Source organism: Entelurus aequoreus, linkage group LG03 (assembly GCF_033978785.1).
Source record: "Entelurus aequoreus isolate RoL-2023_Sb linkage group LG03, RoL_Eaeq_v1.1, whole genome shotgun sequence".
Taxonomy (NCBI): domain Eukaryota; kingdom Metazoa; phylum Chordata; class Actinopteri; order Syngnathiformes; family Syngnathidae; genus Entelurus; species Entelurus aequoreus.
This window is the reverse complement of record NC_084733.1, coordinates 19,144,281-19,168,690: the sequence shown is the minus strand read 5'-3', so window position 1 is coordinate 19,168,690 and position 24,410 is coordinate 19,144,281. Positions and strand designations below refer to the sequence as shown.

At 39.1% G+C, this 24,410-nt stretch overlaps 1 protein-coding gene and 1 long non-coding RNA gene across 4 annotated transcripts in view; one reads left to right on the top strand and one right to left on the bottom strand.

Moving 5' to 3' along the window:
• Positions 1–24,410, bottom strand: part of LOC133645591 (uncharacterized) — a 66,450-nt gene that overhangs the window by 3,197 nt on the left and 38,843 nt on the right. For all 3 annotated transcript variants that reach the window (XR_009825146.1, XR_009825148.1, XR_009825147.1), the window contains one exon: positions 5,533–5,678. This is a non-coding gene — a long non-coding RNA (uncharacterized LOC133645591). The remainder of the gene's footprint in view (positions 1–5,532; positions 5,679–24,410) is intronic.
• LOC133646254 (actin, alpha cardiac muscle 1) lies at positions 13,150–23,411 on the top strand. The gene is made up of 7 exons (XM_062041425.1): positions 13,150–13,192; positions 13,485–13,623; positions 16,719–17,043; positions 17,103–17,264; positions 17,342–17,533; positions 19,342–19,523; positions 23,133–23,411. Exons 2-7 carry the CDS (start codon positions 13,495–13,497, stop codon positions 23,274–23,276), a joined length of 1,134 nt encoding a protein of 377 aa, XP_061897409.1. The 5' UTR covers positions 13,150–13,192; positions 13,485–13,494; the 3' UTR covers positions 23,277–23,411.

Sequence of the window (24,410 nt, the reverse complement as noted above, 5' to 3'; positions counted from 1 at the left end):
ATTTCCCAAAGATCCTTCCATGTGAGCTTACGATGCTCCAGGCTTTCCCAGCTAGTCCACTGTCCCTGTTTGGACTGTGCCACTGCTGTTGCACATCTGTCTGCCTCCTCTTGTTGTCGAACCTGATCAACCACCAGCTTTCTCCTCTGGGCTGATGTTGCCTTGTGCCATGTGGGTCGACTAGCCCCAAGTCCAAACCCACCTCTTCCGTGCTGCACTTGTCCCACTATGTCTCCATGCCTGAGAGCAGATTTGGTTTGTTGCACGGCCTCAGATGGGATCCATTTCCTCCCGGTTGTCAGTCGGGGAGCAACCGCTCGGATCACCTCATCTTGAGACTCAGTCAGTGTCATGCTCAGCCTCACCTTGGTGCATTTAAACTCCTCCGTGAGGCTAGAGATGGGCAGTTCCAGGGCACCGTGACCATATAGGCCGATGTTACTGAGGCACTGTGGAAGGCCAAGCCACTTCTTGATGTACGCACTGACTGTTCTCTCCAGCTTCTCGACTTTGGACATGGGGATCTCATAGACCGTTAGTGGCCACATCAAACGGGGGAGCAATCCAAACTGTAGGCACCACAGTTTCAACTTGCCAGGAAGTAAGGTCTTGTCAATGCGGACAAGGCCTTTGATGGTTTCTTCCCTCAGCTGATTGCTCTGGTCTGAGTCTTTGAGACTTGCATTGTACAATCGCCCTAGACTCTTGACTGGCAGCTCTGAAACCAAAGGAATGGGAGTATCCTCGATGTAGAACCTCTGGTCCGTGAGTTTCCCCTTGACGATAGATATCCTCCTGGACTTGCTGGGTTTAAACTTCATCCGTGCCCATGTAATGTTGGCATGAAGCTTTCCCAGCAGATGTTTAGTGCATGCAACGGTTGAGGTCAAGGTGGTCATGTCGTCCATGTAGGCACGGATGGGAGGTAGACGCTGTCCCCCTTTCAGACGTTCTCCACCCACAACCCATTTGGAAGCTCGAATTATCACTTCCATTGCCATGGTGAAGGCTAGAGGGGAGATGGTACATCCAGCCATTATTCCCACTTCCAGAGATTGCCACGATGTTGTGTATTCTGTTGTTTTGACACAGAATTGCAGATCACAGAAGTAGTTTTTCACCAGGTTTGTGATGGTATTTGGGATGTGGAAGAAGTTGAAGGCTGTCCAGATGAGAGAATGAGGGACGGATCCAAAAGCATTGGCTAGGTCTAGGAATAAGACGTGCAGGTCTCTTCCCTCCCTCTTGGCAGATTGGATTTGGTGCCATATCATGCTTGTATGCTCCAAGCAGCCTGAGAAACCAGGTATTCCAGCTTTCTGCACGGATGTATCAATCAAGCTGTTTTGCTTCAGGTACGTTGTCATCCTTTTAGCAACGATGCTAAAGAAGACCTTCCCTTCAACGTTTACCAGGTTGATCTGCCGGAATTGATCAATGTTTGAGGCATCTTTTTCCTTTGGGATTAACACTGCCCCAGCTCTGCGCCACACTTTCGGGATGGTTTGCTTCGTCCACATCACCTTCATCTGTCTCCACAGAAAGCGTAAGACATTTGGGGAATTTTTGTACAGCTGATATTGAACTCCATTTGGTCCTGGAGCTGAAGCTGCCCTTGATTTCCTCACTGCTTCCTCAACCTCGCTCCACCTTGGGGGACTGTCGTCCAGCTGGTGTTCTGGTTGAGGTATTGGTGGCATGTCTGATGGTATCTCTCTCTGTTCGAATCTTTGACTGTCTGTGTGAGTGGTTTTCAGGTAGTCTTTCAGTTCCCTCTTTGGCACCTTAAGTGACCCACTCTTTTCCTTTGTGAAGAGGCCTTTCACAAATCTGAAAGGGTCCTTGTAGAAGGATGTTACAGCTTGTAGCTGAGATTTTATGACCTATATCAGTGGTTCTTAACCTGGGTTCGATCGAACCATAGGGGTTCGGTGAGTCGGCCTCAGGGGTTCGGCGGAGGTCAAGACACACCCGACTCATCGTGTAAATACAAACTTCTCCCTATCGGTGTATTACGGATACGGCAACAGCTGACTGATTTGCAGGTGTGTAATTTGTTGTGAGTTTCAGTTTATGCACTGTGTTGGTTTTGTTCTTTGAACAAGGTGATGTTCATGCACGGTTAATTTTATGCACCAGTAAAAAAAACATGGTAACACTTTAGTATGGGGAACATATTCACCATTAATTAGCTGTTTGTTAACATGCAAATTAGTAACATATTGGCTCTTAACTAGTTATTATTAAGTACTTATTAATGCCTTATTCGGCATGGCCTTATTATAACCCAAACCCTCTAACCCTGACCCTAACCCTAACCAAATAACTCTAAATTAAGTCTCTATTACTTGGAATATGTTCCCCTAGTGTCCAAATAACTCTAAATTAAGTCTTTGTTACTTAGAATATGTTCCCCTGGTGTCCAAATAACTCTAAATTTAGTCTTTGTTACTTAGAATATGTTCCCCTAGTGTTGTACTTAGAATATGTTCCCCTAGTGTCCAAATAACTCTAAATTAAGTCTTTGTTACTTAGAATATGTTCCCCATACTAAAGTGTTACCAAAAACATATAACTTTGTCTTGAATTTGAAAAAAAAAAAACATTTTATTTTTCACTAGAGAAGGGTTTGGTGAATGCGCATATGAAACTGGTGGGGTTCGGTACCTCCAACAAGGTTAAGAACCACTGACCTATATTGAGTAAAACATGCTTGAAACTAGAATATCAACTGTTGCAAAGCTGTGTCATCAACACTCACAAGTATAAAACTACTTTTTTAAAGTAATCATTTCTTACTTTAAGCATGACAAAACAAATCATGATGCCGAGCGCATATCATTATGTCAAGATAACTGCACTAGCATTTACTTAATTTAAGAATATTTTTCAACATATTGTGCAAAAAGGTCTCTTTTTTTTCTACCAAGAAAAGTGCACTTGTTATTAGTGAGAATATACTTATTTTAAGGTATTTTTGGGTTCATTGAGGTTAGCTAATTAGGGACCGAATGTCCCTTTGGGACAGAGGACCATATTGTAATTGTAAGGTTTTATTTTTTTTTCTTTCTTTATTATTATACCGCCGCGTCTTTGAGCTGTAATTTGACCCCCTTAACATGCTTCAAAACTCACCATATTTTACACACATCAGGACTGGCAAAAATTGCGATCTAATCAAAAAACCTAGCCCCAAAACTCAAAATTGCGCTCTAGCGCCACCTAAGAAGAAAACACAGACAAAACTGCCTGTAACTCCCACTAGGAATGTCGGAGAGACATGAAACAAAAACCTCTATGTAGGTCTCACTTAGACCTAGATTTCATACACTGACATCCTTCAGCAAAAATCAACAGGAAGTTTGCAATTCCCACTTCAAAACAAAAGTTTTGTAAAAACAGTCACTTTTGCCTATTTGAGCTATAATATCACCCCCTTAACATGCTTCAAAACTCACCAAACTGAACACACATCAGGACTGGCAAAAATTGCGATCTAATAAAAAAACCCAACCCCAAAACTCAAAATTGCGCTCTAGCGCCCCCTAGGAAGAAAACACAGACGAAACTGCTCCTAGGAAGAAAACGCAGACAAAACTGCCTGTAACTTCCAGTAGGAATGTCGTAGAGACATGAAACATAAACCTCTATGTAGGTCTCACTTAGACCTAGATTTCACACACTGACATCCTTCAGCAAAAATCAACAGGAAGTTTGCAATTCCCCCTTCAAAACAAAAGTTTTGTAAAAACAGTCACTTTTGCCTATTTGAGCTATAATTTGACCCCCTTAACATGCTTCAAAACTCACCAAACTGGACACACACATTAAGACTGGCAAAAATTGCGATCTAATAAAAAACCCAACCCCAAAACTGAAAATTGCGCTCTAGCGCCCCCTAGGAAGAAAACACAGACGAAACTGCTCCTAGGAAGAAAACGCCTGTAACTTCCAGTAGGAATGTCGTAGAGACATGAAACAAAAACCTCTATGTAGGTCTCACTTAGACCTACATTTCATATATTGACAACCCCCAGCAAAAATCAACAGAAAGTTTGCAATTCCCCCTTCAAAACAAAGGTTTAGTAAAAACCGGTCACCTTTTTTCAAACATTATCTCCTCTGAGCGCGTTTGTCGTGTCGGCTTCAAACTAGCACAGGAGAGAGATTGAACCCTTCTGATTAAAAGTTGATGAAAGAGTTTTAATTACTGCTCCGGTTTGGATTTTATGTGCCGTCAAAGTCGGTCCCGTCCATCGCTGCTTGCAGCTTTAATTAGGGTCCGCCCTGTACCCTGTACAAAGGACTCCCACAGGGAGTCCTTTGTACTGGTTATTAGGGTCCGCCCTGTAACCAGTACAAAGGACTCCCACAGGGAGTCCTTTGTACTGGTTACAAAGGAACCTATTGTTATTGTAATGTTTATTATTATTCTTCCGCCGCCACAAAAAACGCTAATTTGACCCACTTAACATGCTCCAAAACTCACCAAATTTGACACACACATCAGGACCTGCGAAAATTTCAATAAAATAAAAAAACCAAACCCCAAAAATCAAAATTGCGCCCCCTAGGAAAAAATAAAAACAAACTGCCTGTAACTCCCACTAGAAAGGTCGTAGAGACATGAAACAAAAACCTGTATGTAGGTCTGACTTAGACCTACATTTTATAATTTCACATCCTCGGGCAAAAACAAACAGGAAGTTGGCAATTTCCCATTTAAGACAAAAATGTACTAAAAAAACTCATTTTTGCCTCTTTGAGCTGTAATTTGACCCCCTTAAAATACTTCAAAACTCACCAAAATTCTCACACACATCGGGACTGGTGGAAATTGCCGAACCTTCGGCTTCAAACTGCTACAGGAGAGAGATTGAACCCTTCTGATTAAAAGTTGACCAAAGAGTTTTGATACGTGCTACCGTTTTGATTTTACGAGCCTTCAAAGACCCGCAGCACTAAAGCTGCTCCGCTGCTGTTGTTGTAAGAGTGCTGCTTAAAAGCAGAAAGCACCAGCGTGAGCACAGAATGCAGAGAAGGTAGGTACACTACACAACTTCCTCTAACTCCCAGTACGAATATCGTAGAGACACGAAACAAAAACCTCTATGTAGGTCTCACTCAGGACTACCACTGGACAACAGTATTAGGACACCTAGGACTAGCACCTGCCAAAATGCGGACCCGACCAACGCTGCTTGCAGCTTTAATTTTACTTGTTTTGGAAAGTTTTGACAAGCCGAATTTTCTTGTTCTATTGGCAGATAATTTTGCTTAGTTCAAATAAAATACCCCTAATTTTTCAATTTTTTTTCTTCTTGTTTTTGAACACTGACTTTTTGCAGTGTAGCGTTTACATAACCTCAAAACTAACCCTCAGCGGAACCCTGACCTAACCTAAGTGGTGCCAGGGGCGTGCTGCAAAATGCTCCAGGAAGAAGAGTCTTCCATTTATTACATAAGAGTCAAACAAAGCAGCGCGGTTATGGCTGGAGGTCGGGTGACAACAACATATGATTCACGGCTCACTGTGTGCCCTTTTGTCCCGTCCTGCTCGCGGTCCGACGCTGCCCCTCCGCCGCTGGCGCCGCGCGGAGCCCCTCCGGAAAGTCGCCGCCCTGTTGAGCGGAGCGGCAATGTCATTCCGCGTGCCTCCGTCTTCCCTTGGCGGCCCGCTGGAGAAGAAGAATATGGCACATGTCACAACAAGTGATGTCCCCTTTGCGCTATTTGTGCTGACGTGGCAAACATTCGCAATTGTTGGCGTCCGCAAAAGGTTTTTGCTGCGTGGAACAGAAGATGCAACAAAACTGCAAAGACATCAGATATTTACATTTGCTTTTCACTTCCTGGAAAAAATGATGCTGTGATTTGCATAAAACGATCCAGTGCCGATCAATAAAGATAACAAATGGAAGTAAGTCATATTTCATGGCCAGTGCATCAATAACATTCACACTGCTCATTACGCTTATTGAAACGTATCGATGTCTACGTGAACATGATCTATAACGCTCTATATTAGCCTTGTCTTGACCTGCAAGTTAGGTTTTTTGGACTACCTCCTCTTTAAAAACCCAACACAGGTCCTGATCTTCAAAGAGCTAACAGCTGCTGACATCAGCTGTTTGACACAAGTGGCTCGCGCTCGCTACACGAGTGCTACCGGGTGTCCAGACAGTCCAACTTGATATGCGTTCACAAGGATTTCCACCAAAATAAAACGAGAGGCAGTAAAAACGCCACCAGACAACGGTAGCATGAGCAAGACATCTCGAGTTACAAAGTGTCTGCAATGGCCATTTCAATGGACAATTGATTGAAAAAGTAGTTTTGTCATAACACACGCCATGAATACGAAACATTTATTAGTATGCAAGTGAAACATACTGTGCTAGTTATCTTAGGGCAGTTAAGACTGGAGCATATTACAAAACCCAAAACCAGTGAAGTTGGCACGTTGTGTAAATCGTAAATAAAAACAGAATACAATGATTTGCAAATCCTTTTCAACTTATATTCAATTGAATACACTACAGAGACAAGATATTTAATGTTCGAACTGAGAAACTGAATTTTTTTTTTGCAAATAATCATTACCTAGGAATTTAATGGCAGCAACACATTGCAAAAACATTTTCTGAGATAAGATCGGCCCAGTGAAGCCGGCGGAATTTCTGGGTGTTGTTGATAAATGGCTTTCGCTTTGCATAGTAGAGTTTTAACTTGCACTTACGGATGTAGCGACAAACTGTAGTTACGGACAGTGGTTTTCTGATTTGTTCCTGAGCCAATGTGGTGATATCCTTTACACACTGAAGTCGCTTTTTGATGCAGTACCACCTGAGGGATCGAAGGTCCGTAATATCATCGTTTACGTGCAGTGATTTCTCCAGATTCTCTGAACCTTTTTGATGATATTACGGAACGTAGATGGTGAAATCCCTAAATTCCTTGCAATAGCTCATTGAGAAATGTTGTTCTTAAACTGTTCGACAATTTGCTCACGCATTTGTTCACAAAAGTGGTGACCCTCACCCCATCCTTGTTTGTGAATGACTGAGCATTTCATGGAAGCTGATTTTATAACCAATCATGGCACCCACCTGTTCCCAATTTACCTGTTCACCTGTGGGATGTTCCAAATAAGTGTTTGATGAGCATTCCTCAACATTCCCAGTCTTTTTTGCCACTTGTGCCAGCTTTTTTGAAACATGTTGCAGGCATCAAATTCAAAATGAGCTATTATTTGCAAAAAATTACTTTCCAGTTCTAATATTTGCAAAAAATTATTTTCTAGTTCGAACATTAAATATCTTGTCTTTGCAGTCTATTAAATTGAATATAGCTTGAAAAGAATTAGCAAATCATTGTATTCTGTTTTTATTTACGATTTACACAACATGCCAACTTCCCTGGTTTAGGGTTTTGTACTTTATATATGTACAAATTAGGAAATAAAGAAAATCACAATACTTAGAAAAAATATATAATATGCTGTCATTTCTGCTATCTTTTAACCACAGTTAAAATATTTTTTTAAAGCACTTTGTGTTAAAATATTTGTTTATACATGCTCTGCTAAAACATTAAAAAAAAGTGGACTTGAAGTGGGTGTGGCATTGATGATTGTTTGGCGCCCAATAAAAGACTTGATGGAGGATTCTTCAAAAGCAAGGCTTCAGTCAGCAGATGTTAAAGCAGCATAAATCTACTGGAACCTATCCCAGTGCACCTTGACACTGGACAGGTGAAATGATAAACAGGTGTGTGCATCAGTCAGTCTACCCCAGGGCAGCTGTGGCTACGAAAGTAGCTTACCACCACCAGGTGTGAATGAATGATGGGTTTTTAACATGTAAAGCGACTTTGGGTACTTAGAAAAGCGCTATATAAATCCCAGGTATTATTGTTATTATCAGTCGCGGCGCGACGCCAGGAAAATTTACAAATACAACTAAATGTCATATTTTGCCAAAAGCTATATCGAGCCGTTCTCAGATAGTTTTGATACATATTATATGTGCATAACAGTTTTTTAGTTTTTTGTTTTGAAAAAAAAAAGTGCTTTGTTGAAACGGTTTTATTTTGGCATAAACTGTTTTTATTTTGCTAGGATTTTAGGACAATCAAAAATATTGGAAAAAAAAATAGAATGTTATTGTTTTAGTACGTTATTATGTTATATCAAGTACCTTAATAAGTGCTGTATAAAAATGACTGTTATCATATTTCTTGTAAAATCCCTTCATGTAAATGGTGCACACACTGCATTAAAAACATGACATTTTGACACAAAAATTATCTATTCTCAGGTGGTTATTGTATATTACTTGCTTACACTGTAATTAATTACAGGTAATGACCATTGCCATGTTGTGCTAACAAGTTCCATTACGTCATGCCCTCCTGAGAACCAGCGTCCTCCGATTATGGTTAGGGTATTAGTTGATTTTGAATATGCATACATTGTGATACATCACATATCTTCAGTTTCAACATGTCCGAAAATAAGTAGGACGAAGCAGAACTTATTTAATCCTACCCCTATTTTGTTTTGTTCACTTCCTGTATTCAATCCGTAACAATCTCCAGTGGACTTTTGTGTTCTACAAAACAGAGATTTTTTTCCCCCCAGAATATTCTAACTATGACAAAAGAAATAGACCCAAAACAAATGTCCACTGCAAAAAATGTACACACAAAAATATTAATAGTTAAGAGGAAAAAGCTTCATGTTGTAAAAGACACAACATGTACTTGTGTTCAGTCAGGAGTTTGATTGCTTTCAACCAGAAGTAAAAACTTTGTGTTTGTTATGTCCACTCAATAATAAAAGTGTGCAATGACAAAGATGGTCTTGTCCACATACTTTGAGGGTACAAAAGAGGATTTTCAGTATCACTACAGACATGAGTGTTCACTGATATGAATATGGATCTATAGATATGTGTATAATGTATAAAAACAACCCAGTGTGCATGAGTTCAATAATAAAATGCTGACAGCAAAATCATTTTTGATTTTGATTGGACGTGTCATTGTGAAAATGCTTAAACGAAAATTTAAAAGTATGTTGGAGTTCGGGTGTTGGTGGAGGGAACAGTGATGAAGTCATCTAAATAATTTGTTTTAAAAAAGGGGGCGAATAAATATAAGAATATTATTCTTCCATCTGCTCCTTTCTGATCATGGAAATGTATAAGAAACAAAAAACAATGAAAGTGTGAACTGCAAATGGCTTGTATATATTAGGGATGTCCGATAATATCGGACTGCCGATATTATCGGACGATAAATGCTTTAAAATGTAATATTGGAAATTATCGGTATCGGTTTCAAAATTATCGGTATCGGTTTCAAAAAGTAAAATGTATGACTTTTTAAAACACCGCTGTGTACACGGACGTAGGAAGAAGTAAAGAGCGCCAATAAACCTTGAAGGCACTGCTTTTGCGTGCCGGCCCAGTCACATAATATCTATGGCTTTTGACACACTCACAAGTGAATGCAAGGCATACTTGATCAACAGCCATACAGGTCACACTGAGGGTGACCGTATAAACAATTTTAACACTGTTACAAACATGCGCCACACTGTGAACCCACACCAAACAAGAATGACAAACACATTTCGGGAGAACATCCGCACCGTAACACAACATAAACACAACAGAATAAATACCCAGAACCCCTTGCAGCACTAACTCTTCCGGGACGCTACAATATACACCCCCCGCTACAACCCCCCCCCCCCCCCACACACACACACACACACACATAAACCCCGCCCCCCAACCCCGCCCACCTCAACCTCCTAATGCTCTCTCAGGGAGAGCACGTCCCAAATTCCAAGCTGCTGTTTTGAGGCATGTTAAAAAAAAATAATGCACTTTGTGACTTAAAGGCCTACTGAAACCCACTACTACCGACCACGCAGTCTGATAGTTTATATATCAATGATGAAATCTTAACATTGCAACACATGCCAATACGGCCGGGTTAACTTATAAAGTGCAATTTTAAATGTTCCGCTAAACTTCCAGTTGAAAACGTCTATGTATGATGACGTATGCGCGTGACGTCAATCATTGAAACGGAAGTATTCGGACACCATTGAATCCAATAAAAAAAAGCTCTGTTTTCATCTCATAATTCCACAGTATTCTGGACATCTGTGTTGGTGAATCTTTTGCAATTTGTTTAATGAACAATGGAGACTGCAAAGAAGAAAGTTGTAGGTGTGATCGGTGTATTAGCGGCTGGCTGTAGCAACACAACCAGGAGGACTTTGACTTGGATAGCAGACGCGCTAGCCGGCGCTAGCCGCCGCTAGCCACCGACCGCACGGATGATCGGGTGAAGTCCTTCGTCCTTCCGTCGATCACTGGAACGCAGGTGAGCACGGGTGTTAATGAGCAGATGAGGGCTGGCTGGCGTAGGTGGATAGCTAATGTTTTTAGCATAGATCTGTGAGGTCCCGTTGCTAAGTTAGCTTCAATGGCGTCGTTAGCAACAGCATTGTTAACCTTCGCCAGGCTGGAAAGCATTAACCGTGTATTTACAGGTCCATGGTTTAATAGTATTGTTGATTTTCGGTCTATCCTTCCAGTCGGGGGCTTATTTCTTTTGTTTCTATATGCAGTTAAGCACGATGCTATCACGTTAGCGACGTAGCTAAAGTGCTTCACCGATGTATTGTCGTGGAGATAAAAGTCACTGTGAATGTTCATTTCGCGTTCTCGACTCTCATTTTCAAGAGGATATAGTATCCGAGGTGGTTTAAAATACAAATCCGTGATCCACAATAGAAAAAGGAGAGAGTGTGGAATCCAATGAGACCTTGTACCTAAGTTACGGTCAGAGCGAAAAAAGATACGTCCTGCACTGCAATCTAGTCCTTCACTCTCACGTTCCTCATCCACGAATCTTTCATCCTCACTCAAATTAATGGGGTAATCGTCGCTTTCTCGGTCCGAATCGCTCTCGCTGCATTGAAAACAATGGGGAAATGTGAGGAGCCTTTCAACCTTTGACGTCACGTTACTTCCGGTACAGGCAAGGGTTTTTTTTATCAGCGACCAAAAGTTGCGAACTTTATCGTCGTTGCTCTATACTAAATCCTTTCAGCAAAAATATGGCAATATCGCGAAATGATCAAGTATGACACATAGAATGGATCTGCTATCCCTGTTTAAATAAAAAAAAATCATTTCAGTAGGCCTTTAAATAATAAATATGGCAGTGCCATGTTGGCATTTTTTTTCCATAACTTGAGTTGAAGTTGTTCTCTTATTTTGGAAAACTTTGTTACATTGTTTAATGCATCCAGCGGGGCATCACAACATAATTAGGCATAACAATGTGTTAATTCCACAACTGTATATATCGGTATCGGTTGATATCGGTATCGGTAATTAAGAGTTGGACAATTCCGATATCGGATATCGGCAAAAAAGCCATTATCGGACATTTCTAGTATATATGCATTTTCATGCAAGGAATAAAAATAAATGATGATGATGATGAACTTAATTAAGAATGTAAAAGTACCTAAATCGGAACCCAATAATTACTTATTGTGTAGCGGGACTGATGACCGCCACATATTACAGTAATATATTGCTTTGACGCGACACAGGCTTAAGTTGTTATAATTCGCTGCAAAGATCGTTGTGAGGGTAAAAGATATATGTAACGCAAGTTTACACATTTTTGTACAAAATCCAACTAAATTCAATCATGATGCTCATCCCTCAAGTGGACATGTTGTCTTTTGCTGTCATTGAATCAAAAGGAGACAGTACGGGATTTGAATCAATTGTTGGTGATAACGACTCGATTCAGAATCAATTGTCGATTCAGACGGATTCTCGATTCAAAATCAATGCTTCTTTTTTAATGTTAAGTGCCAAATCTACCATTAACAACATTGCCCCATAAAATAGACAAACAGCTCTGATGTTGTATTACGTCAAAGAAAACTGGTCTAGTTTAATAAAATTCTACTCAGATGCAAATAGGGAACAAGAGAAGTTTCCCACACTTCTCTTTTGTGAAGTAAATCTGCACAGCCGATATGGAATATGGACATCCACATCTACAATATGATTTACCTGAGTGGCTGGACAGGATAAATAAAAAATACAAATAAATCCTTTTTTTATTTTTTTTTATTAAACTTAATTTTTATTTTTTTTTTGAGTTGATTACTTTTTTTTTAAAATTAAACTTTGTTTTTTTTAATTTATTATTTATTTTTTTGAGTTGATTAAGAATCGTTATTACCGTATTTTTCGGAATATAAGTCGCTCCGGAGTATAAGTCGCACCGGCCGAAAATGCATAATAATGAAGGAAAAAAACATATATAAGTCGCACTGGAGTATAAGTCGCATTTTTTGGGGGAAATTTATTTGATAAAAGCCAACACCAAGAATAGACATTTGAAAAGCAATTTAAAATAAATAAAGAATAGTGAACAACAGGCTGAATAAGTGTACGTTATATGACGCATAAATAACCAACTGAGAACGTGCCTGGTATGTTAACGTAACATATTATGGTAAGAGTCATTCAAATAACTATAACATATAGAACATGCTATACGTTTACCAAACAATCTGTCTCTCCTCATCGCTAAATCCCACAAAATCTTATTCGTCTAGTCTCTTACGTGAATGAGCTAAATAATATTATTTGATATTTTACAGTAATGTGTTAATAATTTCATACATAAGTCGCTCCTGAGTATAAGTCGCACCCCCGGCCAAACTATGAAAAAAACTGCGACTTATAGTCCGAAAAATACGGTAATAAGATTTGCAATTATTTGAAATGAGATTTTTTTTTTTGACACCCCCAGGAGAAAGCAGTATGTCACCAACCTAAAAAGGCTTCAAGACGTAGAGATGAAATTGAAGCCCGTCATTGTGTCTCCGCCCTTCGCCGCTGTCCTCCATACATGGACGCGGGGCACAGATGGACTTCCCCGTCCTCGTCATGCCATTCATGGAGCGCCTGTTGTCAATGGTGCGGCGGGCTACCAAATATAGGAAGAGGGGGTTCGCTCTGCGTAGGGGGCCTCCCCGCTGTCAACGACCCCAAGGCTATAAAACAGCCTGACCTGGCATTTCCACACCCCCTGCTTTACAACGCTGCCAAAGTCTCGAGGTGCCTGGTCTGAACTGGTGAGTACAGGACAGAACCGTTAAGGGTTTATCCCAAGATGGACTTAAAGACTTGATTCAACCTTAACCCCTCAACTTTGACTAACTATGTCAGCAATTAACTGGAGGCTCCAGTATGCTCATCACTGGTGAACACCGGGAGATGAGTTCTGGACTGACACTTGTGATTTAGGGCTATATAAATAAACATTGATTGATTGATTGACTGGAGTCCTCTCACTAGACAACACGCAATCCCAACTACTTTCCCCAACAATCCAAACAATGAGAACAAACAAATGTTGTGTTGCAGAGGTGACGCCATGTGTGACGATGAAGAGACTACCGCCCTGGTGTGCGACAACGGTTCCGGTCTGGTGAAAGCCGGATTCGCCGGGGACGACGCACCTCGCGCCGTCTTCCCGTCCATCGTCGGACGCCCTCGTCACCAGGTAACGAAAACCAGCGACGTTTTAGCGATCACGGCCAGGATGTTTTGATTACATTCATGTCACGAGTCAAGTCTATGGTGGGTGAACTTCGTAATACACAAAAAAAAAAAGTCTTAGGTTGTGTTCAGCTTTTATTGTTGAAGGAAATATTTTTCTTGTCACTTTGTCGTATTAAAACAGTAAATAATAAGGATGGAACTCTTACAGCAACTCACGATTCGATTACAATTCTTGGGGAGAAGATTCGATTCAGAATCGATTCAAAATTATTCTTGCAATATATTATTTGGTATAAAACTATAAACAATTTTCAAACAGGTAACAAAAGCTCCTCTTGGCTGCTGACATTTAACATATACGTGCAGCAAGTAAGCGCAAAGATGGCCAAAAAAACATTTTTAAACTGCCTTTAAAAAAAACAATAAATTAAAAAAAAATATTTTTTTAAATTTTTTCAATCAAATCAAATTTAAATTTAAACCGAATTTTGAAAACTACAATCCGATATAAGATTTTTCATTTCAGTTCAGTTTAAGTTTATTTCGAACATAGAAACGATACAATGTAATGCATCACATATTTCCAGTTGTTCCATTACAGCACGTCCGAAAAGGAGTAGGAGGAAGCAGAGCTTATTTAATCCTACCCCTTTTCATACCATAGCAATTTTATTCAATTTCCTTGTTCTCTGTAACAGAACAGTGAACAAATAAATAATAAATAAATAATATACCATAGTAAACAAACACATATTAAATACATAAATAATCTTTGTCTCAATAAAAAAAAAAAGGTTCAAGATGTTCATCATAATTCTTGTTCTATGTACTTTGTAAACACTTGTAGTTTGAACAGTCTCTTAAACTGAATCATATTGCTGCTTTGTTTGATTTCTTTGGTTAATCCATTCCATAATTTAATTCCGCATACTGATATACTAAAGGTTTTAAGTGTTGTACAAGCATACACATGCTTTAAATTACATTTTCCTATAAGGTTATATTTGGATGTGAAAATTTGGATGTAAATCGATTTTTTTCAGCAATCCAAGTTAATCAGGTTTAGACGCAGATAAAAGACCGCATTATTCCCCGAAAAGAGTCCATGACATTTTTGGAGGGTTTCTAAAGATTTATACACGCAAACCAGCAGATAACGCTCAAGCGAATCGGAGCTTTTCTTCCCGTCACTCACCAATGACCAGGAGAGATGCAGCTGTGACACAGAGACCGCCCTGGCGAACATAAAGGCTGTGTCTCAAATTGGATACTTCCGCCAGTACGCTTCAATACTGTGTATACTTCTGTACTTCTCAGTGTGACTGCGGTTACGTACAAATGCTAAGTGTAAGTACTTTAGTGTGCAAATTGAGACACAACCGAAACGTTTCACGAGTTGAGCAAGTTAGCAAAGAACAGCGGAGGAGTTATGATGCTAATTTTAAAATACAGTAGTTTTATGAAGTCATGTAATAATCATGGACAGAATTTACCCGGGAGAGTGGACTTCTACGGTATCTCCTTTGAGCTGCTTCTTCATCAAACACACCATCAGCAGCTTGTCCACAAGTGCCGCTGTTAAACGTCCTTGGCTGGCATTATCGACTTATCCTGCTTCTGCGTGGTGCTGACGAGCACCGCAGCGCTCCAACTAATTCACCAAGTTAGCAAGTTACATGCGCGGCCATGTTTTTGATCATTAATTTCTATAATTCAATAACAAATCATCCACTTCTTCCCGGCACTGTCCTTCCCACTCACATTATTTTTTTCCCATGGTTGGAAAAACAAAGTTATGTCCATCTCTAGCTATAAGCTAAGACTGGATGTTTTGGTCGGATCTTACGGGGTTCACTGCAACATTCGCTACGTCAACCGGCAATGAGGAGGCTTGTACCCAAGAGGCTTGTAACCAAAATTTTTGCTCACAGCCTAAAGCATATGTAGGAGAGCGACAGCTTGTATACCAAAAAATGTGTATCTAGAGGTCCTACTGTATTGCAAATTAAAAAAGAATATATACATGTATATACACTACCGTTCAAAAGTTTGGGGTCACATTGAGATGTCCTTATTTTTGAAGGAAAAGCAATGTACTTTTCAATGAAGATAACTTTAAACTAGTCTTAAGTTTAAAGAAATACACTCTATACATTGCTAATGTGGTAAATGACTATTCTAGCTGCAAATGTCTGGCTTTTGGTGCAATATCTACATAGGTGTATAGAGGCCCATTTCCAGCAACTATCACTCCAGTGTTCTAATGGTACAATGTGTTTGCTCATTGGCTCAGAAGGCTAATTGATGATTAGAAAACCCTTGTGCAATCATGTTCACACATCTGAAAACAGTTTAGCTCGTTACAGAAGCTACAAAACTGACCTTCCTTTGAGCAGATTGAGTTTCTGGAGCATCACATTTGTGGGGTCAATTAAACGCTCAAAATGGCCAGAAAAAGAGAACTTTCATCTGAAACTCGACAGTCTATTCTTGTTCTTAGAAATGAAGGCTATTCCACAAAATTGTTTGGGTGACCCCAAACTTTTGAACGGTAGTGTATATATTTTTTAAATTCCTGAAACGGGTCTAGAAAAATAGGGGTTTTATTATTAATGGCCATACAGTAGGGAATGCATTCATATGGCCTCATTCCTGGGTGGATCTCACATGAGAGGAAGAGGGGCGTTAATCATATTGCAAGGTATTCAACACTCTACTGCCATCTGGCGGCGAAAGTGGATAGTGCACCTCCTAATTTGTCACATTTCATGTGTTAGGTAAACCGAAAACAAATAGTGCCATATGAATCCCCTTCCTACTGTATCAAATTGAGGCACACTTGAGAGTAGAACCTGAAATCTAATGCGTAGGATTATGAAAAAAAAAAATACTAAACCAATTTTCACGAGTGGCACACGGTTCAAATAACCCAATGAAGTATGGCGAAATCAGGATCCGGGGATTTTTACCCATTAGTTCAGCCTTGGCAGAGGTCTGTATTCTGAGTTGTGTATCTTAAAGTTCCTGGTGCTTTATGAGCCTAATTGACGAGGTAAAATATTGTTGGACTAAGTCCTCCCTTGTCTGTTCTACCAGGGCGTCATGGTGGGTATGGGCCAGAAGGACTCCTACGTGGGCGACGAGGCCCAGAGCAAGAGGGGCATCCTGACCCTGAAGTACCCCATCGAGCACGGCATCATCACCAACTGGGACGACATGGAGAAGATCTGGCACCATACCTTCTACAATGAGCTGAGGGTGGCCCCCGAGGAGCACCCTACCCTGCTGACCGAGGCCCCCCTCAACCCCAAAGCCAACCGGGAGAAGATGACTCAGATCATGTTCGAGACATTCAACGTTCCCGCCATGTACGTGGCCATCCAGGCGGTGCTGTCCCTGTACGCCTCCGGTCGTACCACAGGTATGCTGACATAGACTGGGTAAGACTCGTCAGGTCGTTTACGCCCATGATGTCGTTAGGTATCGTGCTGGACTCTGGCGACGGCGTGACTCACAACGTGCCCATCTATGAGGGTTACGCGCTCCCTCACGCCATCATGCGTCTGGACTTGGCGGGTCGTGACCTCACGGATTACCTCATGAAGATCCTGACAGAGCGTGGATACTCCTTTGTCACGACAGGTGAGCACAAATAGCCGCTTTTGCTTTTTTCCACGCTTCGTCGCACCCAACAATGTCCCAATGTTGTGCTTGTCCAGCCGAGCGTGAGATCGTGCGTGACATCAAGGAGAAGCTGTGCTACGTGGCGCTGGACTTTGAGAACGAGATGGCCACCGCCGCCTCGTCCTCGTCCTTGGAGAAGAGCTACGAGCTGCCAGATGGTCAGGTCATTACCATTGGCAACGAGCGTTTCCGCTGCCCGGAGACCCTCTTCCAGCCTTCTTTCATTGGTGCGTAAACAGTTAACTACAATAACCATCGACTTGTACTGAACTACTAAATTACACTTGATGTAGGGCTAGCCGCTAGGCGATAAAACAGTATCTATATATATATGTATATATATATATATATATATATATATATATATATATATATATAGTCAAGGTTTCTGTGGTTTATCCGTTATACAGTGCTCAATACCGGGGTAGAGCAGAATATACGTTAGGTCAGGAAAAAACACAGAGGCTATTTCAATTCCTACAAGCCTGTCTCGCTTGTTTCCCTGCTCTTCAGGGGATTTGTAGGGATGAAATAGCCTCTGTGTTTTTTCCTGACCTAACGTGTATAAATATATATATACTATATATATATATATATATATATATATATATATATATATATATATATATATATATATATATATATATATATATATATATATATATATATATATATATATGTACATTATGTATATATATATATATATATATATATATATATATATATATATATATATATATATATATATATATATATATATATATATATATATATATATATATATATATATATATGTATGTGTGGGAAAAAAATCACAAGACTATTTCATCTCTAAATAGTCGTGTGATTTTTTTCCCACACATACATATTACGCTCTACCACGGTATCGAGCACTATTTTTTGGATAATCTAATTAAGACATATATATATATATATATATATATATATATATATATATATATATATATATATATATATATATATATATATATATATATATATATATATATATATATATATATATATAAATATACGATCACATGACCAAGGCCTGGGCTTTTGTAAAGATTTCAATTTTTTTTTTTTGTATTCAAATCCGACAGTCAAAAAAATAGTTAAGATTAAATTAGTTTTGCTGTCAACATTTAATAATAAGGTTGTTTAAATCAGATTAGGAATGCGTAACTGTACCTACACCCCCTTGCAAAAATGCAAAATGGTTCATTCCGCCTGAAAGCGGGAAATTAAGACAAAGACGTCCTAACGTCGTCAAAGCTCACCTTCACACACATTCGAAAAGCAGGATGAAGTAATAGAAGAAAGGTACAAATATATTAAGTCTATTCGTGGCAGCATCTGACAAAGTTATTTGTAAATTTTTGCTTTTGCATCTCATTGCACATAACTATGGTGCATTCAAGAACACCCGATTAAAGTTCGAAACAGAAGCGTCAATAGGTTTTAAAGAAGGGGAAGGCGTATAATTATTTTAAAAAATAAATCTGCACCAATTACCTTACACTATAAAAAAGGTAAATTTGATATATTTATGATCAAGTGAATAAAGATAGGTTGGATGACTATTAAAACTCACATTGTGACTACTTTATATTGGATTTGTCTGCAAAACACAAAGACCCTAGACCCCCCTGTGCTCACCAGATCAGCACCTTGAGACCTTTTACATGTGTTTAAAAATCTAACTCGAACAAATCAAGTCAATACTTTTAATAATAATAATAATAAATAAGTAATATTACAGACCAAACTGGGGCCACAAACAAAAAGACGAGAGTTGGCCCCGTGTCAACTGGTAGTCACACTTTATCCCCAACCCGCGATTGATGAACCCGCCGACTTATTTTAAGCAGACACATATTGTTGACATTTGTGCCAGCAAACGTGTGCAGCTGTCGGCGGGAAGCTGTCTGTAGTAGCGCCTGTTACGACAGCTGACGTGTTTGGGGCAGGGGGAAGGGGGCGGGGGCTACACACCACTAAGCTGACCTCCCCGTTCTGCATGTTTGTTGCACAGGCATGGAGTCCGCAGGCATTCACGAGACCACCTACAACAGCATCATGAAATGCGACATCGACATCAGAAAGGACCTGTACGCCAACAACGTGCTGTCAGGCGGCACCACCATGTACCCCGGTATCGCCGACCGCATGCAGAAAGAGATCACGGCTCTGGCGCCCAGCACCATGAAGATTAAGGTAGATATAACACACAATTAAAGTAGGAAATCATACAATGGCACGGCAGCATGAAGAATCCACAAAGACGGCCGACATAGAACACAAAAAATGTTAAATGTAGAAAAAACGGAACAAATTGGAGATCAAGGTGAAAAGAAAAATTTTAAATGTCCCTAATACGGTAAACTATTGTTTGTCGCTATTAAATGGTTCTGGGCCTGACCATTATGAATTAATTTCCGCTAAGTAGAAATGATTCATTTTAAATCAAATATTGTCAGAGTTTGAGCATAACAAAACATGTTAAACCCAGTTTTACAATTCTGAGAGCCCTCTAGACCTGAAATAACACCCACATACTTGTTTATTTTAATATAGTAAGGCCAATCAGTGGCCACGATGCTGAACACACACTGTAAATTGTTTGGTCATCTAGTGGCCAATACTACTATAGCAGTGTTTCTCAAACTTTTTTCACCAAGTACCCCCTCAGAAAACACTTGGCTCTCCAAGTACCACCGTAATGACCAACATTAGAACACAATAGCGTAAAAGGCCTAAGTATTCATTAAAAACAAGGCAGAGGTTTTATTTAACAAGTATATTAAATACATTACACACAGTTTGAAGACTAACATTGTGTTTGACATTTACTCAGTGGCCTAGTGGTTAGAGTGTCCGCCCTGAGATCGGTAGGTTGTGAGTTCAAACCCCGGCCTGGTCATACCAAAGACTATAACAATGGGACCCATTACCTCCCTGCTTGGCACTCAGCATCATCAAATCACTAAAAATGATCCACCGCTGCTGCCCACTGCTCCCCTCACCTCCCAGGGGGTGAACAAGGGGATGGGTCTTGAAAAATAAAACACTGTACTTTAATTAAGTGATTGTTTGGCGTACCACAAGATGGATTCCACAAACCACAGTTTGAGAATAACTGTAATATAGAATTAGTAATATAGACATCTTTATGCTTGGAAATGCTTAATATTCAGTAATATTGAGCAAATAATAATGAAACTGTGAACTAATTAATTGAAAAAACAAAAAAATTGCATGAACACTCAAAAATTGCCGACCAACAGCTTCATGCATACTGTATTAAGCATCTAAATAAATACAAAAAATTCTTAAACATGAAGAGTTGTGGATTGTTTGACAAAAATAATAAATATAAGTTATGTTTTCATAAAAACATTTTTAATATCATTCCACAACAAAACAAAAAATTAAATACATTACTCCAAAAATGCAATATATTCAGTATTTTGATATGCTCACAGTAGTTATGTGTATGTGTCAAAGTAGCAGCTATTATGTTTTTAGGACTGCAGCTATTGATTCTTTTAGAAATCAAATAATCGATCAATTAGTTTAACATTGAAATTGCACTTTTAACATTTCTGCATTAGACTTAGACTTAGGTAAACTTTAATGTTCCACAAGGGAAATTGTTCCACACAGTAGCTCAGTTACAAAGGATGGAAAGTGTAAAGATGTAAAGGATAATGCAGGTATAAAGTAGACTGAAAAAGTACCGTAGTAGCAATATAAAATATAACATATATGTAATATTTACATATTATATATACAGTATATGACATATACTGATATATTATATTATTAAATCCATCCCCTCTGTATCGATCCGTTGTGGTGAAGAAGGAGCTGAGCCGGAAGGCAAAGCTCTCAATTTACCGGTCGATCTACGTTCCCATCCTCACCTATGGTCATGAGCTTTGGGTTATGACCGAAAGGACAAGATCACGGGTACAAGCGGCCGAAATGAGTTCTCCCTTAGAGATAGGGTGAGAAGCTCTGCCATCCGGGAGGAACTCAAAGTAAAGCCGCTACTCCTCCACATTGAGAGGAGCCAGATGAGGTGGTTCGGGCATCTGGTCAGGATGCCACCCGAACGCCTCCCTAGGGAGGTGTTTAGGGCACGTCCGACCGGTAAGAGGCCACGGGGAAGACCCAGGACACGTTGGGAAGACTATGTCTCCCGGCTGGCCTGGGAACGCCTCGGGATCCCTCGGGAAGAGCTGGACAAAGTGGCTGGGGAGAGGGAAGTCTGGGCTTCCCTGCTTAGGCTGCTGCCCCCGCGACCCGACCTCGGATAAGCGGAAGAAGATGGATGGATGGATGCCACACAAATCACGGCACCCACACACCACCGCTGTCATGTGTGCTCTGTAACACTCAAGTACATAATTACAAAAAGTACTAAACAATGATTGAATGTGTGTGCGTGTGTGTTCTTGTATTTCTACCCTTCTTGAGACATCAACAAAGAAAAGTACCTTCCATTTGAGGACCGGTGAACAAGTTAGGACATAAATCATGGTCCCAATACGGAAAAGCATTGCATCCAATAAGGAATGTCTCATTTGCACCCCTGGTGGTGAAATCTATCAAAATTAGGGTGGTCCCAAAAAGGAGGGATTTTTCAAATTGACTGTGTGTCGGTTTTAAAAGTGCTCCTCCTCTGGCCAACATATGTAATAACAAGTGTGTGTAAGAAGTTCAAATGCCCCCTTTGGCCAAAATTAATTTTAAAAAAATCAAAAATAAATATTTATAAAGAGACATACTGTAATAAATTGAAGTAAATAATGAAGGTTAAAAATAATTACAAACAAATAATAAAAAATCAAAAAAATAACTAAAAGCTTACCTTTTTTATATTTGCATAGTATGTATATATTATTAATGTTGTAAATACAAATATATATATATATATGTACATACATATATATATATATATATATATATATATATATATATATATATATATATATATATATATATATACATATATATATATATATATATATATATACACATATACATGTATATATACTGTATATATACATATATATATATACACATATATATATATGTGTGTGTGTGTGTGTGTGTGTGTGTGTGTGTGTGTGTGTGTGTGTGTGTGTGTGTGTGTGTGTGTGTGTGTGTGTGTGTGTGTGTGTATTGGATAAAATACATGTACACAAATCGAGGGAAACACGGTTACTGGATGATATTCATTTTTATACCAACTACTTAGGATGTGAATCTTCAACAACACAATTTGATATATCAATTCTTGGGGTGACAATTCAATTTAGAATCATTTCTCATTTTAAAACGATTCTCGATTAATTCTAATTCTTGCAATATTTTGTTTGGTATATAAATCATAACAAAACATTTAAAAAAAAAAAAAAGGTTACTGGTTACAAAGGCACCTTTTTGCAGCTGACGTATACACAAAGTGAATAAGGATGGAGACGTCCTAAAAATATGTCTCTTGAAAATTGCAATTCTTAAAAATGTTGAAACAATTTAAGATTTGTAATTAATAAGAATCGCGATTCGGATGTTATTTGATTTTTTCCAGCACTCCTACTAACTATATTGCTTTTTGTACAGAATCCTAATAAATTCTTGTAAGAATGTTCTTTTGACTTTCAGCTACCATTTCTTGCAGAATTGATGTAAACAGGTTATATTGCTGATTGTATTCTAAAATACATATAAAGGAAAATGTTTCTATGAAAAACTTTTGGAGGTTTATGGTTTCCACAGAAAATCCAACTAAAAATATTCAATCCTGTTTGTGTCCAGATCATCGCGCCCCCTGAGAGGAAGTACTCCGTGTGGATCGGTGGATCCATCCTGGCCTCCCTGTCCACTTTCCAGCAGATGTGGATCAGTAAGCAGGAGTATGATGAGGCCGGGCCCTCCATCGTCCACAGGAAGTGCTTCTAAGGGAGCGCCGTACTCCCCCCCCGCTCTACCGCCACCAACACAGCAGTTCATTTGTCATCATCACTATTATTTGTTTACATAATTTATATATGTATAGCTTTCTAAATAAACAAGGCTCGCCTCTGTCAGTTGGGTACATGAGTCTGGCTTACACATGGTGAAATGATCTTCTTTAAAAAAAAATTTAAAAAACACAAAGGTGAGGTGTCCTCTGCTCACGCGTTAAGGTTATTAAAAATTTGAATTAGAAAAGATTACAATGAGCGAAGAGGATAAGCCACCTCGTGAGATATTAACTTCACCAAGTTTCATTGAGGGAAAACACACGTGGTCATGTGACCTCTTAATCTGCTTTTGTACAGTGATGGACAAACCTCAATGTAATAATAATAACATATTAGGGTCTAATAATAGTACACGCTCTAGTCTATGTTCTGTTTAGTGATCATATCACTAAACACAATTTAGGGCATGGCTATTTTTAACCCTACACAAACACGCAGAGCAAATCTTGCAATCTCTGCTATACAGTTCATCACAAATGTTCATAACCACTGAGTCATGGTGGATTGTGATGGCTAAAAAGGAAACATTGGGCATTTATTGGACATTTATTCAGATGTATGTTCACTTTTTCTGTAACACTTATATTAGGCCAAGTTCTGCAGTGATCAAGTAAATGTATTCCAATTGGGGGAATATAAACTAGCTGACGGCAACTTTACAGGACACAATTATCGCCACCTCCGGGACTGGAGTGCAATATCATGTATATCATGTTTTTTGGGGTTTATTTTAGATTTAAAAGAAAAAGATGCAAATATACCTACTGTACACTTACATGACGATATTGAAGTATGACGTATAAAAAACAAAAATAATCCTCATTTACTTAAATTAAATTGGGAATATATAAAGAAAAAGTTGTAAAATGTGTAAATTTGAGAGAAAAGAAGTCTTAGTATTACAAGATTAAAGCCGTAATGTTACAAGAATGCAATGGTGATTTTATCAAAATAAAGTGGTAATTTGAAAAGAATAGAGTTGTACTTTATGATAATAAAAAATATACTTTATGATGATACCTAAAAACCAGAATTAAAAAGTTAAAGATAAAGTACAAATGATTGTCAC